The sequence below is a fragment of the Podarcis pityusensis genome, assembly GCF_964106645.2.
Source record: "Podarcis pityusensis genome assembly, chromosome: 8".
Taxonomy (NCBI): Eukaryota; Metazoa; Chordata; class Lepidosauria; order Squamata; family Lacertidae; genus Podarcis; species Podarcis pityusensis.
Genome location: NC_138033.1, coordinates 57,399,135 through 57,414,802, shown reverse-complemented (window position 1 = coordinate 57,414,802; position 15,668 = coordinate 57,399,135). Strand labels below are relative to the sequence as shown.

At 43.4% G+C, this 15,668-nt stretch overlaps 1 protein-coding gene across 3 annotated transcripts in view; it reads right to left on the bottom strand.

Moving 5' to 3' along the window:
* The window catches only part of ZNF423 (zinc finger protein 423), a 319,298-nt gene that overhangs the window by 31,294 nt on the left and 272,336 nt on the right, over positions 1 to 15,668 (bottom strand). For all 3 annotated transcript variants that reach the window (XM_081015494.1, XM_081015493.1, XM_081015495.1), the window contains 2 exons: positions 7,382 to 7,513; positions 5,258 to 5,373 (listed from right to left, as the gene is read on the bottom strand). In XM_081015494.1, the coding sequence (XP_080871620.1) occupies positions 5,258 to 5,373; positions 7,382 to 7,513 (248 nt within the window). The remainder of the gene's footprint in view (positions 1 to 5,257; positions 5,374 to 7,381; positions 7,514 to 15,668) is intronic.

Below are 15,668 nucleotides of genomic sequence, written 5' to 3'. Positions count from 1 at the left end.
CAAATCCCAAGGATCCCTTCAGTTGATTTATCTCAGTAATTTTTGGCTCTACTTATCTACGTAAAATAGTCAAAGCCGCGTAATAAAACCTGTGCTTGCAAAACAATAACTATGAAATAATCAGACATGAAGTAACCAGCATCAAAAAAGCAGCATCAAAAAAGTGTGAATTCTGTATAGAATTTTCTGCTGGCCTCAAAGCAACTTCAACAAGCTAAATAAAAAAGGCAAGCGACAACAAAAGCTGGAGGGTCTTCCCCGGGGAGGGCATGAAATAGTCTAGGAAGTCTCATCTCTTATACCTACCTGCCCACTACCTCTCTGGGTATTAGGAAAGGGCTGTAGCTCAGAAGTAGAGCATCTGCTTTGCATGCAGAAGGTTTCAGGTTCAATCCTCAGCATCTTCAGGTAAGGCTGGGAGAGTCTTCTGTCTGAAACCCTAAAGTGCTGACAGCCAGTATACACAATACTGAGCTAGATGGACTAATGGTCTGGCTCAATATAAGGCAGCTTCCTATGTTCCTAACAGGGTCACCGATTGTGTTTCTTGCGCAGGTTTTTAATCAGAGAATAATGTTCTTAAGGTATTCAGACCAGGTTGGGCTTTAAGGGTTAAAAAAAAACCCAGCACTTTGAACTGATCCCAGAAACAAATCGGCAGTCAGAGGAGATGACATAATACTGAGCCCTCTCTCTGTTCCCCCGGTCAATCATAATGACAAACGTTTTGCTAATGAAACTATAATGTATACAGTGGTACCTCGGGTTAAGTACTTAATTCGTTCCAGAGGTCTGTTCTTAACCCAAAACTGTTCTTAACCTGAAGCACCACTTTAGCTAATGGGGCCTTCTGCTGCCGCTGCGCCGCTGGAGCACGATTTCTGTTCTCATCCTGAAGCAAAGTTCTTAACCCAAGGTACTATTTCTGGGTTAGCGGAGTCTGTAACCTGAAGCGTATGTAACCTGAAGCGTATGTAACCCGAGGTACCACTGTATTTATAAGTGGCATGTCAGGTTTATCACTGATACTGCATAACCATATTTTTTTGAAAAAAACCCCATAGAAGGGTAAAGGGACCTTGGTCAAAAGAGTGGCATACAGTAAATAAACATTCTTTTCTTCTTAAGGATTGGCAATAAGCCCAAGACAACCATTTTTGCTTGGCTTATTGAGATTGCTGTTGGGCCGACATATATTCACAATGATTTTGTGTGCACAGTTCTCAAATGTAATTTGCTTACAGATCTCTCACCTACCAATACCCTTCCCCAATGAGACTTTTCTGGTGGATAGTATTTGCCTAGTATGACACTGGCAACACACTGCTCTGCCTTGGATGAATCCGATGCTGCTTTTGTCTATCTGCAAGTTCTCCGACTCTATAATAAACTAAGAGCACAAGCTTGTACTGGAGTTATGCCAGATGAGGGACTTTAGGCCTCAGGGGGAAACCAGCACCACCAGCAGAAGACACCACAGAGATCTCTTGCTTGTTGCGCCACAGCCTGTTTGCAGCTTTGTCCTCCATCTAGGAGCAAGGGAGACATGTTTTTCCTATAGAGGGATTTGAACCAGCAACCTCCATCCCTTGATGCTGACAGAGGCTGCTGCCTAGTTCTCTGTGCATTGTATGCTGGGGGCATGGCCCCAGGCCTACGAGGGTTGGCTCCCTCTGTGTCTGCATGGCATGTGGGTGTTGCTGGCAGGACCGTCCCCAGTTGGTGAGAACTGATTGTTTCCAGGGATGCAAAGGACTGCAGTGTGTGTCGTTGTGGTAGAGGATTTTCAAGCAAATCCTACCAATGATCTGGTGGCTTGTAGGGGGATGCTTGAAAGCAGCAATGGATCAATTTGTAAGAGAGATAAGTAGAAATCATTCCCTTATTCAGAAGATATCCTTTTGTCTCTCTATTGTATGAATAAGGATAAATTCATTTGAAATTTTACTCAAGAGCTAAGTAGACATGTTCCCAGGGTCATTAAATACATTCCAGTGTGAGATGTTGAAGAATTAGTGGCAGCAAAGCATTACCAATTACGGGTAAATTTGCTTCCATGATGAGTGACAAGTCTTTTCCTAGCAGAATATTTTGGATCACATTTCTGATATTTCATAGCCCTCTTCAGTCATTCACATTAAGTCAACAAGAAAGAAAAGGTATGGGAACAAGAAGCAGCTCTATCCCCATTGCACACTGATTTTTTAAAAATAAAACTAGAGTTCTAAAATGTGTGGAGTGCCTCCCAAAGTACAGGAGCCTTCCAGCTTTCAACAGGCACCATTCACCATGATCAGAATATTGACAGGGGTGGATGCCTGCACCTACAACCCCCTCCTGCATGAACACCTAAAGGATACTAGATCTTAGCCTGAGTAAGAAGGGGGAGAAGCCTGGTGCTGGCAAGAAGCATGCTAGACAGAACAGCATCCACCACTTTAATTTCTCAGGAATCCCCTTGGGCCCTATGTGAGAACCCAGCGATATTCTGGGGGTAAATGAAGATGATTTCAGGCCCTAAAATGTAAATGAAGTATTAAAAAAATAATCAAAGGGATACCAGAGTCAGCCCAGTTGATCATTCTATATCCTGACATTTGCCCTAACATGCCAGGTATTGAGACTCTGCCAGCCTCCATACATTTGTCCAACTCCTTTCTGAAATCATCCTAGGCCCACTTGCTTGGCTGGAAGGAGTGGGCTGTACTGGCAAGCAAACCACTAAGCTTAAGGATTAAAATGGCCACTTTATAAAATGCAAGGCACTTTATAAAATATTGGTAACAAGATTAGTTAGTTTTTAAATGTCAACAGAGTGACACAAAGAAATTATGATGTGCTTATGAACTATCCTGCCATTTTGATTATTGCAGCAAGACACTAATAGTAGGAGAAGAAGAAGAAAGAAATATCTCTACCATTATTATTATTCATCATCATCACCATCATCATCAAGTTTGCTTTTTTACCAACTGTATTGTTGGCTTCCTTAAAGACAGGAGATGCAAAAGCAGGGAAACAAACAAACAAACAAAAAACTGCTGACTTTACTGAAATATTAACAAGGTATAGTTAAAACTTTTGTACACTTATGCAAATGAGTTTGCTAGAACAAGGGGAAGGAAGAGGGTCCCCCCAGGGGAAAAATAAAATAAAATCAACAAAGTGAAAAGATCAACCATCCCTTCTGCAGCATGACAGCAAGACACAAGAGGCAGCAGCCTGGGAATTGCGGAAGATGAATTAAAAAAATAATAATACACACACACAACTCTCCAAAGTTTAAGTACATCATGGTTTATAAAGCTAATAGATTTAAATGAGGCATGGTGCACCATTCCATAAAATGATTATATATACCAGGGGGCTGCAGTAACATTTTGGGAGAAGCGTTAACCTCATAAAATACGTATGATGCGGAAGGCCGAGAATGAGAGTATTTTTGGTGTGTCCCTTAAAAGTTAGAAGGCTGAGCTGAGAATTTCAGAAATGGCACAAGTTCAGGATTAGAAGTGCAATGGTAATCATAGTGTTGACAATGTGGTGCTCCACACTGTAGCATGTTCCACACTGAAGGTCAAAATGTGAGCTTTTGAGTGTGTTCTGTCTACAACTGATAATATCAAGCCTACTTTCCCTAGAAATGTCCTTACATTAAAAGCCAAAACCGCATCTGTTCAGCCACCGATTACTGGAACAGGAGGGTGCCGGCATCCAAGAGGGAGTTCCCAGAGTCCTTGTGCCTGAGGGCTGGCCTAAGGTATCTGGGAGCGTCAGGGGACTGTGGGCTGCAGCCTGCAGCTGTCACCACCACCCCTGCCGAGAAATTGCAATGCAGGCTTTCACCTGCATATATGTGAATGGCAGATCGTGCAGAGATTATGGGGTGTGAACCAGGACGTTTGAGCCAGCTCCTGCTTTGTTACTGGCTAGAGACCACTGCACTTATTTGGGCAAAGTAATGCCCAGGTGGGGTAGTAGGAACCACTGCCACTCACTGGGTACCTTGGGGAAGAAACAGAATTGGTGCTATAGAAGCAAGCTGGAAAAACCAGGTTGCAGAACTAAGCTTAACATTGTTTGGATGCCACTTAAGACACCTAGCACTGTCAGACAACAGGTGAGGTGGCAACTCTGTGTCTAGGCTATACCACTTCAGGCAGGAGAGTTGGGTGGGGCGTCACCTGGCTGAATGCTCCTTTGTACATACGAAAAAAATCCCTGAATCAAGAAAACTGGTGCATTATGCAAAAGCCTGAGCTGGAACCCCTTCTTCTTGACACCTCACTCTCTTTGTGCAGGTAAGAGCATTCAATCAGTTGACTGCCATCTCAAGTGGCAACAGAATTTACCCTCCTCATCTGAGGTGTGGCAGACTCCTTACTCAACCTGCTCAGCTAGCACTGAACAAGGCAGAACTGCAGATTTGGTTCCCTCAACCTCCAGATATGGCTGGACTCACCCCTGATTTGGCTGGCTGGGACTGATGGGAGTTGGGACTCCAGCAACATCTGAAGGGTCACAGGGATCCTCACCCTCAAACCTGCCACCTCCCAATTTCCCAGCCTTCTAGCTGCCTAAGAGCCAATGGCACATCTATGGTCCAGATTCCGTCATGCTTTTGCTACAGACCTCATCCTGTCCATGACTTGCATCTGCCAATCCTGAGCCCATACATCTCAATCACACCCAAGTTGTAATGAAAAACGAAGAAATGTGCTTGGTTGGTTGGTTGGTTGGTTTGCTTGCTTGCTTGGCCTGGGTTTTCGAAAGGGAGCCACAATTGTCTTAAGTGTGTGCTTATAAAACTGGGAAAGGGGTGGAGGAGAAGAAGAGATGGAGGATGTCAAAATGTTACTTGAGTTTTTGTATGCTAATCTTTCCTTAAATTATTAACCAATGGGAAGAAATTATTTACATTGTGCTCGGTGTGGACGTGGCAGTGCGTTGTAAGGCATCCTGTCAAGCGAAATCCTCAGAGCGAATGATTAGAGTTGTCGGGTCTTATTTATTTATGCTGCCCGTACTCAGAGGACCTTTTTTTTTTTTTTTTTTTTTTGAGATTGCACCCAGAGATAGAAAGAGAGGGAGAGGGAAGATTTTCTGATGTTGCAAGGAAATAAGCATGGGGTTTTTTTGGGGGGGGGGAGAGACGGAAGATGCTCTTGATACTCACTCAAAATGAGGTTATTTCCCACATATAATAACAACTGGAACAAATGGCATAGATTTGCATGTAATCTTTTTTTAAAGGTACCTGAAGCTCGGTCTGAAAGAAGAACTTCTGTGGACACTGGGAACAATCGTAAATTTTATCCTCTTGCCCGTGGACAGCAAAGATATGTTGCTGCAATTTATTTGCCTGTACAAAAACTAGAGGAACAAAAGAGAAGAAAAGAAACAGCAGTGTTGTCAGAGAGAATGACCAGCATAGTCGAATTCATATGGATACCTGTGTGCCTGTACCTTTGGCCTGTTGCCAAAGATACAGGAGCAGGCTGTGGAGTTAGGGGCTTTCACTCCTTTGTCCCTCTCCTCCCTTCCCATTCCATTTATTTACAAATTGTGTGTTAGATCCAGACCACGCTACTATTTACTACTTTATTACTTTTTAATTTGTAGACCACCTATATGTCAAAATGGCTTCTAAGCGGTCTACAACTAAATGCACAACAACATTAAAGCATCGTTAATTAAACTATATCATAAAACAAACAATTAAAAAGTGTAACAATTGATTTTAAACAGTAAAATCATAAGTTCAGGTCAGGGGGATGCTTGCCGAAACAAATGTGCCTTCAGAAGCCAGGGCAATGGCAACACTGATTGGGACCTCCTGTATTTTAGCAGAGACACAGGAAGGGCTTTCCACAACAAACACCAGTGCCACCAGTGGAAAAGGCTGCCTCTGTGTTACCATAAGCCAATAACCATCAGGCAGTGGCAAAACTCAGCACTGTCATGGTGTGTGCCTGAAAAGCAGCACCACTCCCTACCTGGGCTGCAGCATTTTCAGTCACATGCAGGATCCACTGAAATGCATTGGGCTTGAATTAGGCATGTTTAGTGCAGATATACTGATACCCTACCCTTTATGATGACAAATGATGGCATGGTTTGGGGGGGATTTTTTTGAATGTGGGGGATAAGGGAAGACCTGATTCTGCAGCCTGCTCCCAGTCTCTTAACCATGGTTAAGATATAAAGATCATTATGGCTACCCCAATACACATGCACATGGAAATGAAGGGGTGCTTTATGAATGGCTGAGAGAGTTGCCCAGATTTTCCACGTATACACAGTCATGCACTGAGTATAGCGTGAACATTTACTTTACACTTCACCCTTGGATCACTTGTCAATGTTATTTAGAAAACACACAGAAGAAATAGAATATCTAGACCCCAGCAAATAGTAATTATAATAAGAATCGTCACTGTGGTCTGATGGCATAGGATGTTCCAACTTAGCTGAAGCTAAGTAAGTCTTGGTTTGGGCAGTGGCCGGATGGGGGACCCCCTAGAACTCTATGGATGCCACTTTGGGCCAGTGCAGTCATAACAACTCTAGTCTAATAAACCATACTTTCTTGAGCTCAGATTCCTGATTAGCGTTAAATTTATTTAGATCCTGGTTTCATAACTTGGGGCCTAGACAGTGATTAAACCACAGTTTCTCAGTGAAGATATAACATAAAACTGTAGTTTAATGAAGAAAGGGGTGATGTGTGTAATGAAGAAAGTAGTTTAATGAAGAAAGGGGTGATGTGTATAAAACTTTTTGGTGTAATAAACCATAGTTTACTAGAATGAGATGGTTACACCTAAATTTGGTCCTCCGGTTCCATGATGGAAGAAAGGCAAAATAGAAATCAAACAAACAACCAAACAAAAATGCTTAATACACCACTTTTAACACTGAATATGCATTATGAGCAATGCACATTGGCTATTTTAACAATCCCGTAAGAGTGATCACTAGTACTCAATTTAGAGATGGAGAACCAAGGCTTGGCATAAGTGACTTGCCCAGGAGAGTTAGCAAGGTCAAGGCTGTCAAGGAACCTGAACCCAAGTCTCCCACATCAAGATCCAACATGACCACACCGTAAAATCACTGCACATTGGAATACAGAAATATTTCTAAATGTTCATACCAGGAGGTTTAAATGACTGTGGAAAATACTGCCCAGTAAGAGAAATGAAGGGGAGAAAGGCCGCCCTTCCAGGTAGCTCAGGTTTGTGAGATCATATTCAAAAGCTTTTCTGGTAGTGGTTTCCCCCCTTACAAGGAAAGGAATACTGTATTTTAAAACTCCCCTGTGTGTCATTTCCGGATCAAGCCATGCACACAGAGGCTTGTCTGGGTCTGACTGTCTTACCTGTAAAACAAACAGGGCATTTGAATGTGCCTCCCATCCCCTCGAAGCTGTGCTCAATCAGGTGACACAGGAGCTTTGCCGGAGAGTCAAACATCTGGTTACACAGCTTGCACTCATGATTGATGCCTTCCTCTGCAAGGTTCAAATGATACAACTTGTTAGTGACACAGCAGATTAGCGTCTGAAATGCAGTAGTCGGCGAGAAATCACAGCACTGGATTGCATGGTTTCCGGGACCCAAAGATGCTGTACTTGCAACACCGCCTCCCCCCACCCCTTTACAAAAGCATGCGTTAGTATGCTTGTAGTGTATTCAGGTGTACAGCCGCAAGTCAAATTTGAGGGGCATTTCTATTTACAGCCCTGATGGAAGTGACATTGTGATCAAACCACCAGTAACATACACTCCTGTTTCCTCAGGCTTGTGACACAATGCCATGCCTCTACGCTCCACGAAAACAGAAGGAGAGACACCAGACACAACAGCACTGCTGCGGGCATATAAAACACACACACATATATATTATTAAGAATACTCAAACCCACATCGAAAAATGCAGGAGGTTCAGGTGAGGCCGTAGAAAACGGGAGGCCAAAATGCTGCTACCTTCAACTCATTTTGCATTGTAACAAATTCAAGGGAAGGTGTCGATGCTAAAGGAACAGCAGGGATCCCGAAATGAGGGTTTGAGCCAGCCAGGGTAGAAAAAAAAATCCATTCTAAGTGGGGCAATTAGTTCTTCCCTCAATATGGATTTGTATTTCCTATATCGTCCACGAAAACAAAATGTGTTTAACCTTCCACAATTCAGGGACAGAGTACACAATAAAACAACAACAACAACAACAACTGTGTGTGTGTGTGTGTGTGTGTGTGTGTTTGTGTATGGTACTGGTGCTAGGGCTGGCAACCCGCCTGAATCGCCTGTTTGCAATATTAAGCCCTATCTGGAAGTACCCAGGCTACTCTCCCAGGGCCAAAAACAACAGGTAGGGGGAGGGAGTTCAGAGCAGGAAAGGGTGGGGGCTTTTTAAAGCCCAAGGGCCACATCCACTTCTGGGCACCCTTCTGAGGGCCACATACCAGCGGGCAAAGGGCACAAGGGCACGGCAACTTTGTAAACTTTACAAGGAGGGGTTTTTCTGCACACACTCACACATCCCTCTCTATCCTCTGTCCAGACATGCAAGAAGCATTGTCACAGTTCAGGGGTATGTCCCAGCAAAGCAAAAATACTCAAGGAGCATGCAAAGCAGAGCCAGTGAGGGGTGAGTGCCGAGGGCCGGAAAGAAAGGCCTAGAGGGCCACACTTGGCCCACAGGCCTGAGGCTTCCCACCCTTGATCTAGGTTCCTTCCAGAGAGATATTTACCGTCGGATGGGTACTGCTCAGGCATGTATGTTTTTTCAGAGTACACAGAACACTATGGACATCAAAATGTCAGTCCATATCTCCCCCCCCCCCCACACCCCACCATAAGCAGATGTGGCCCTCAGGCAGATAAATGTTTTTTAACCCCTGATATAAAACATATCTGGTCAGGGGTCAGCACAGGTGGGGCAGTGCTGATAGGGGGTCCCAGCCACTCCCCTGTCTAGGTCTTATTAACGTCAGTATGTTTGCTGCATCATGTGCCTCCAAGACCATGCTCCGGTAGCATAGTTTCCCCATGGCTTAGAGAACTATTATTTAAGCACATTGGATAAAGATATAGAGAGTGCAATCTTTTGAAATGAAAAGAAACGGGTTATTAGCCACAAGCTGGGATGAGAACTGAATTGCAATCACCACTACCATCATATATATCCATTTCCAGAAGTCATGTTATTCCATTGAAGCAAAAATAACCAAATGCCTTGTGGCATCTTAAAGATTAACAAATTTATTATGCCATAACTTTCCACAGACCACAGTCCGTGCATGAAGTGCAACTGGCAGGCATTTACATATAGAACACTTTTGAGCTTCACATACATTAGATCACTAAATTCCTTACAACAGTCCTGTAAGGTAGGCAAGTATTATCAGCCCCATTAGGCAGATGCAGGGCTGATACGGAGTGTTTCTTAGCTATGGCTACCTAATGACATCACGGCACAGGTGGTCTTTGAACCAGGGGCCTTTGTGTTTCACAGCCCACTCCCATACACTATACCTGCTCTCCTCACAAGCCAAACAACCAAACACATGTATGGGAATTATATTCCCAGTTTTCACATATTTGGTTAATGCTAATTGTATACCATTTGGGGGCAAGTCTGGAAGTATTTCAAACAGTTAAAGCTACGACAAACAAAACTCAAACAAAAAAATAAATAAAAACATAATAGGTTCCCGCAGATGTGGAAATTCGTCCCACTGGAGGCAAGACCTTTTGATTTGCAAATCCACTTCTGAATTATAAGGCCTTCTTCTCACCAGTTGGGTTTTTTGTTGTTGTTGCACTCCCACAGGAGTCTATTATATATTTTCTATGTCAATGAAACCATCCAGAAAGAAATAAAAAAGGAAGGGGGGGGGAGAGAGAGTGAGTTGAGTAAGAAAGAGGAAAAAGAGAGGAGAAATTCCTATGATTTAGCATGAGAAACATTTCCCTTTTCTCAAATTCAAAATTAAGAAAAATACCCAAAAGATGTGGAGAGGAATTGCAGATACTTTCTTAGCATCATACTATGGTCAATGTAGCGCAGTGGTTCTAGAGGTTTGGATTACGGGGGCTTCCAAGTTCAAAACCCCACTCAGAAATGAAGCTCACTTGGTAATGGCATTCCATTCACCTTCTGTCAGCCCAATCTACCTCACAGGGTTGTTGTGAGAATACAATGGTGGGGGAGTGAAACACGTGTGCAACCTTACTGGAGCAAAGGCGGGATATAAATATGCTAAGCAGAAAGAAAGCAAAACTGAGAGCTAGAACCATGGTGAACTTTGGAGTATGGTTTTTCTCAGCTAAAAGATTGTATATGCAAATGTTAAAGAAGTGGAACGGTGCTGGCAACATAGTGACTGGACATGCAGCACTAGGGGTTTTTTTCATAAAAGAACACACCCAGTTATTTCCTTCCTGTGCCTGACATGTATGGGAGGGAACGCTGTCAGATGGAAGCGGCGTCATAGGTATTCATAGGAGAGACCAGCCCAACAGGTAAAATATGGAACCCATCTCATTTTTAACATAAAAAAGCAGATTGCTACCACTTGCTGTGCTGGTGTCTCTCCATATTATTCTCCTTAACCCCGCAATCTGCTTGTGGATCTATTGATTCAGTGCTGAGCAAACACGGCATCAAATCACAGATTCTTAAGGTCTCTTTCTCTGTCTCCCAAGTTCAGAATAATAAGCATTAATTTTACACTTCATTTCTCTGCACTGGGGGGGGGGGGAGACAGAGAAAGAAACGTGGTCCTTGTTTAAAACAAGCAGGCCTGCGGGATTTTATCAGGCAGAAACTATGTCAGGCCAAAAGAGGAACAGAGCGCTTTGTGTAAAAGTGTCGTGGGGAGATGATAGTATTCTGTAATGTTCCCAGTACCTACTTTTGTCTCCAAAAGCATTTGATCCCTGGCAGACACATATACTTATTTCCATACAGGTCTTGAGGGGAAAGCCAGTAGGAATGAGAGCTGATTATCTGAATCCTGAAGGTGAAACCTGGGTGGTGCCCAGCAATGCTAAAGGCAAGCACAGGGGCGAATATGGAGGTACATAATTTACTGCCTGTTAGTGAGGATTAGTGAGTTGCACTGACCCGGATGAACTGCAGTGGCGAGGCTCCGGCTCCCATTGTTCTTAAGTTCAAATGCATTTGCATGGTGTTGATAGGACCACGCTTTGCTGCTGCACTTCCCACTCTCTCGCGCTGCCTTGCTTAGTGCAGTGGCACTGCCACGCCTTGACATTCAAGCGATTCCGGTGGCAGAAAATGTGCACTTGATGCAAGTTGCAATGAGTCTCTGAGCCCGTAAGAGAGATGACAGTGGCAGCCTCCTGGCAAAGTCTCCATATAATTAATAATACCGTGTGGAGCCCATGCACTTGTAGCCCCTGAAATCCTAATTATAAACTGTATTAATGGCAACGCAAAAGGAACAACACAAGTGGCATAGGCTGACACCCTATCAACCCAAGAACAAAGGAGAGATGTGTACATGTAGGAAAAAGACAATAGCCTTTACTGCTACTTTAGAAACAAATCAAAACCACGACCTCTCCAGACTGATTTAATAAAACAACATTCTCCCTTAAGGGAAAGGGGGGGGGGGAGTAGCCTCCTGCTTTTCTGTGAAGACATTTAAAACAACCTGACACTCATTTTTGACACCTGCACGTAAATCACACACTGTTTCCTTCCCAGAACAGTCCATTTCTGCTTCATTGCAACAAATTAGGGTAATGAAAGCAGATGAGCTTTACTTGTAGGAATGAAGCGCATAAATCCCTTCCTTAACTACACTCCTAATGAATACAGGGATGCTGAAATCTGGTGCAACCAAATGTTAAATATCTATAACCCACCCAGTTCAAAGATAATGTGTCTTGTCCTGTTATCTTGTATACTGTTGTTTTTTTAAGAGGGTCAGCAAGTGGAACTTCAATTGGCACTGGAATAGACAGTGCATTAGTGTTATCAGTTACGGAAGAAGAAAATGATTTGCAGTGGTGATTCCAGGATTTTGGGGAACCTCATTGTCAGGAAACTGACATCAGAGCGGGAGGTGAAGGGGAGGCTCCTGGATGATGCTGGAGAAGGACCCAGCAGCAGGGGGAGAGGCGACTCAGTGGAGGGGGAAGCATTTAAGCGCAACACCAGGAACAAAAGTGAGCAGATGGGAAAATCGGAGAGAGGGCTCACGGACTCTTCACTGGAACTCAGTGAGGAGGGGACAGGTCCCCCGCTACCCACGCCCACCCTGCGCAGAAGGCTCCCGCGCAGTGAGAGGCGGAGAAGATTGGGTGTCAAACAACTCTTATGTTGGAAGAGATTCAAGAAACGCCCACTGACGGATTCTGCTAGTGACTGAGACAGTCATGATCAGAAAGGGCTGTGCAGTCAGAAAGGTTTAACAAGGCAAATTAGCCTAGAGAGGCACCAGTTTACGCACGAGTAACTCATACTCATTACACTCATTAATGGCACTAACATTGGGCCTCCCTAACCTAGAAGAGGCAGAACGCGTACACCAATAATTCTCTTAGGTTGCATTTGATTTACTTGGCCACACTGTGCAAAACAGGAAATGGTAGCCCTGTTTAAGTAGTTTAATGTACAAACCGATTCAGGAGTTTAACTTCCACAGATGTGAGCAGGAGAATGAATGAATGAAATCAACTTGTATCGCAAAGGAGCCTCTCTAAAGAAACCTGAACGAGGGAAGCACTCATTACACACTCCAGACAGACAACACAATTGCGGTATTGATTTGTCATTAAACACTGCAGTGAGGATAACGGGACCAAATTCTAGGCAAAGAATCGTTTAGACCATTGGCAAGAAAGAAAGTCTTGGCTCAGCTAATCTAATTGCTGTTGCCATGTTGGAATGTCAGTACTTCCATTTTTCATTTAAGAAGCCCCTGTTTTTACAATGTCAAGATATTAGCCTGTTTTCCATTCCAAAATGTACCATGGTCTTGTTACCCCACTGAAATCGAGGAAGAAAGCTGCATCTTCCTCCACTTTCTGCAACTGTTCCCTAAGGCCTGGATCAGGTATCATAAACCTTTTCAAACTCAGGACCCACCTTTTAACCCAAACATGTATTTGAAGACCCATTTTCTAATATTTTACTATATATTTACATGGTGGGAGTGCTCCTCCCCATTCCAGGCAGAATTGGCTGATTCAGAAACTCTTAAGTGAAGAGGGCATTTTATACTGTATTTCCCCTCCTCCCCAAATGCTCCTCAAAGTATTTCAACTTATCTCCTGCCATTTCTTCTCCCCTTTCCCAGTTAACTTGTACCCTGTGCATATGCCTGAACTGACAGTTTCTTTTATCTGTGTTCCCTGTTCCTTGTAGTACATTCACTTCCTCCTCCTCTACTAGCTTCCCTGCTTTAACCCCTTCCTCTATTCCTGGTGTATTACTGCTACTTTTGGAGCTGCTGCTACTAGGATCTGTCCAACCCAAAAGCTACTGCATGAGCAGGTTGTGGGCTTCAGGGCAGAGGCCCATTGGTGGCCCCCAGCTCACAGTTATTAGGCATATTCAAAACCTGCCCTTCACCATTGTTGCTGTCAGGGAGGAGTACAATGCACAAACTACAAAATTACATAAAATCAACGAAAAAGAGATTTAAAAACGGCACATCAGTTCACCCATAACACTCTCCCGGCATCCTTCTGGGCCCCTTCCTCTGAGCATTTTCTCAACCAAGTGCCTTTGGAAATCACAAATGAATTCGGGTGGTCTTTGCATGGGACCGGTGGGACAAAAGGAACTGTTCAGAACAGAACCCTGACAATTAAGGAGCCTGGGTTTTTGAAGAGCATGGGATTGATGGCGTGGACAGCAAAAGCATCACCTGGGGAACTGGGTGTAAGTCCTCCGAGGGTTGATGGAGGTCAGTTACTATAGCAACAGAGAATGAGCTCAACCTTGTAACTGACCCTTATCTTTTTTTGATCTGTTGGCCACTTGGGGCCAGAGCTGGAAATCAACTGGAAAATAATCCAGTCACATATCATAAAGAAAACTATCTATACTTATTTAGCCAGGTAGAAGCTGAAATCCTTTGCTTGGGTGGTTTTGCTATACTTAAGTGCCTCTCACCTTTAATGTCTGCACAGCATTTCACAAGCCTGCATATAAGTGATCTGCATTACAGACTATGCAGGGACCCACCTACTATGCATGCTGAGAAATTCGGCACAGCTGCACCTATCTGGATTTATGCATTTCTTTAGTTAGCTAATTGGGAGGGTTATAGTCTGCCTTCTGACATTCAAAAAAAGTCCACAAAGAAGAATGCAAAAATAAGAAATAACAGGGGGTTTGTTTTGCTTTTTAGACACAATATAAAATAGAATAAATTCCTGCACTTATAGAAAATAAAGCACACTAAACAGGCAGGGGTTTAAGAATATCAAAACCCAAGTGCTTTAGGAAATAAAAATATATCATCTTGACATCTGAAGGGGGGGGAGGGGGTGCCCAATGAACTTCTCTAGGGAGGGAACTGCACAAATGGGGGCCACCACAGAGAAAGTCCATGTTCCCCAATGGACCTCAGGATGTGAGGGGACCAAATGATTGCAATAACACCTCCAAAAAATGCAGAGCTAGCAACATGGCTCAGCATCTACCAAGGGTGCACACTTATGCTGAGCACTGACAAAAGCTTCCTAGACCTGCTCATCTTCACCATTAAAACTGCAAAAGGCCAGTGAGCCCCTGTGGCCGATAACATTACCAATGCCTTGAACCCTCAGGCAGCTATGCTTGGGTACCATCTTGTCCCGTACTCTAATATATCTATATGAAGCTGCTGGAATTGGTTAGTTTACCGAGACCTTTGCTGGTTACTGTTGCAAGTTATTCATCATTTGTGCTGATTTATCTTATTGCTGTTATGGTATTTTTAACAGGTTTTATTGTAAACCACCTTGAGAAGTTTTCATAACAGGTGTGTGTAGATTAACAGAGAGAAACACACACTGCAGTCCAACATCTGGTGGGACAGAGGTTCTCAACCCCTGATTTCATTGCTACACAAGTGTTACAGTTTGTCATTCATAACTCAAGGAAATTTCATCTGGTAAAGTGCTGGATATGGAAATCCCAGCTCAGTCCTGAAGTTCACTGGTGGGCCTTGGTGAAGTCTCCATCTTTAGCCTACCTATCAGAATTAAGGAGGCTCACATCCATGTGATCATAATTTGAAAAGCTACCTTCATATAAAACATTAGAAGAGTCCAGAAATCCACTTTTCCACACCTCGTCTCCCTCTCTCTGACTTGCTATCCAATTCACACATCTCTAGCCAAAGCCTAGCATACTGTTGGTACTGAATTAATGTTACATTAACGATATAATCTTTGTCATCATCCTCATTATCTTGACCTGGAGGAATTAAATGAGTGAAGTCACCGGAATGGAGAAGTTAACAGATTGAATTCCAGGTATTTGACAGCTTTGGATGCCTTTTTAGATTTTTAGAGACACACACATATTGGTGACAGGCTACTCAGTCAAGATTTTTTGTTTCATTTTAGAATAAAATGTCCTCAGAGACACACAGCAATGGTATGACTTGGAGGTAAAAAATGACATATTCTTGTTTCAA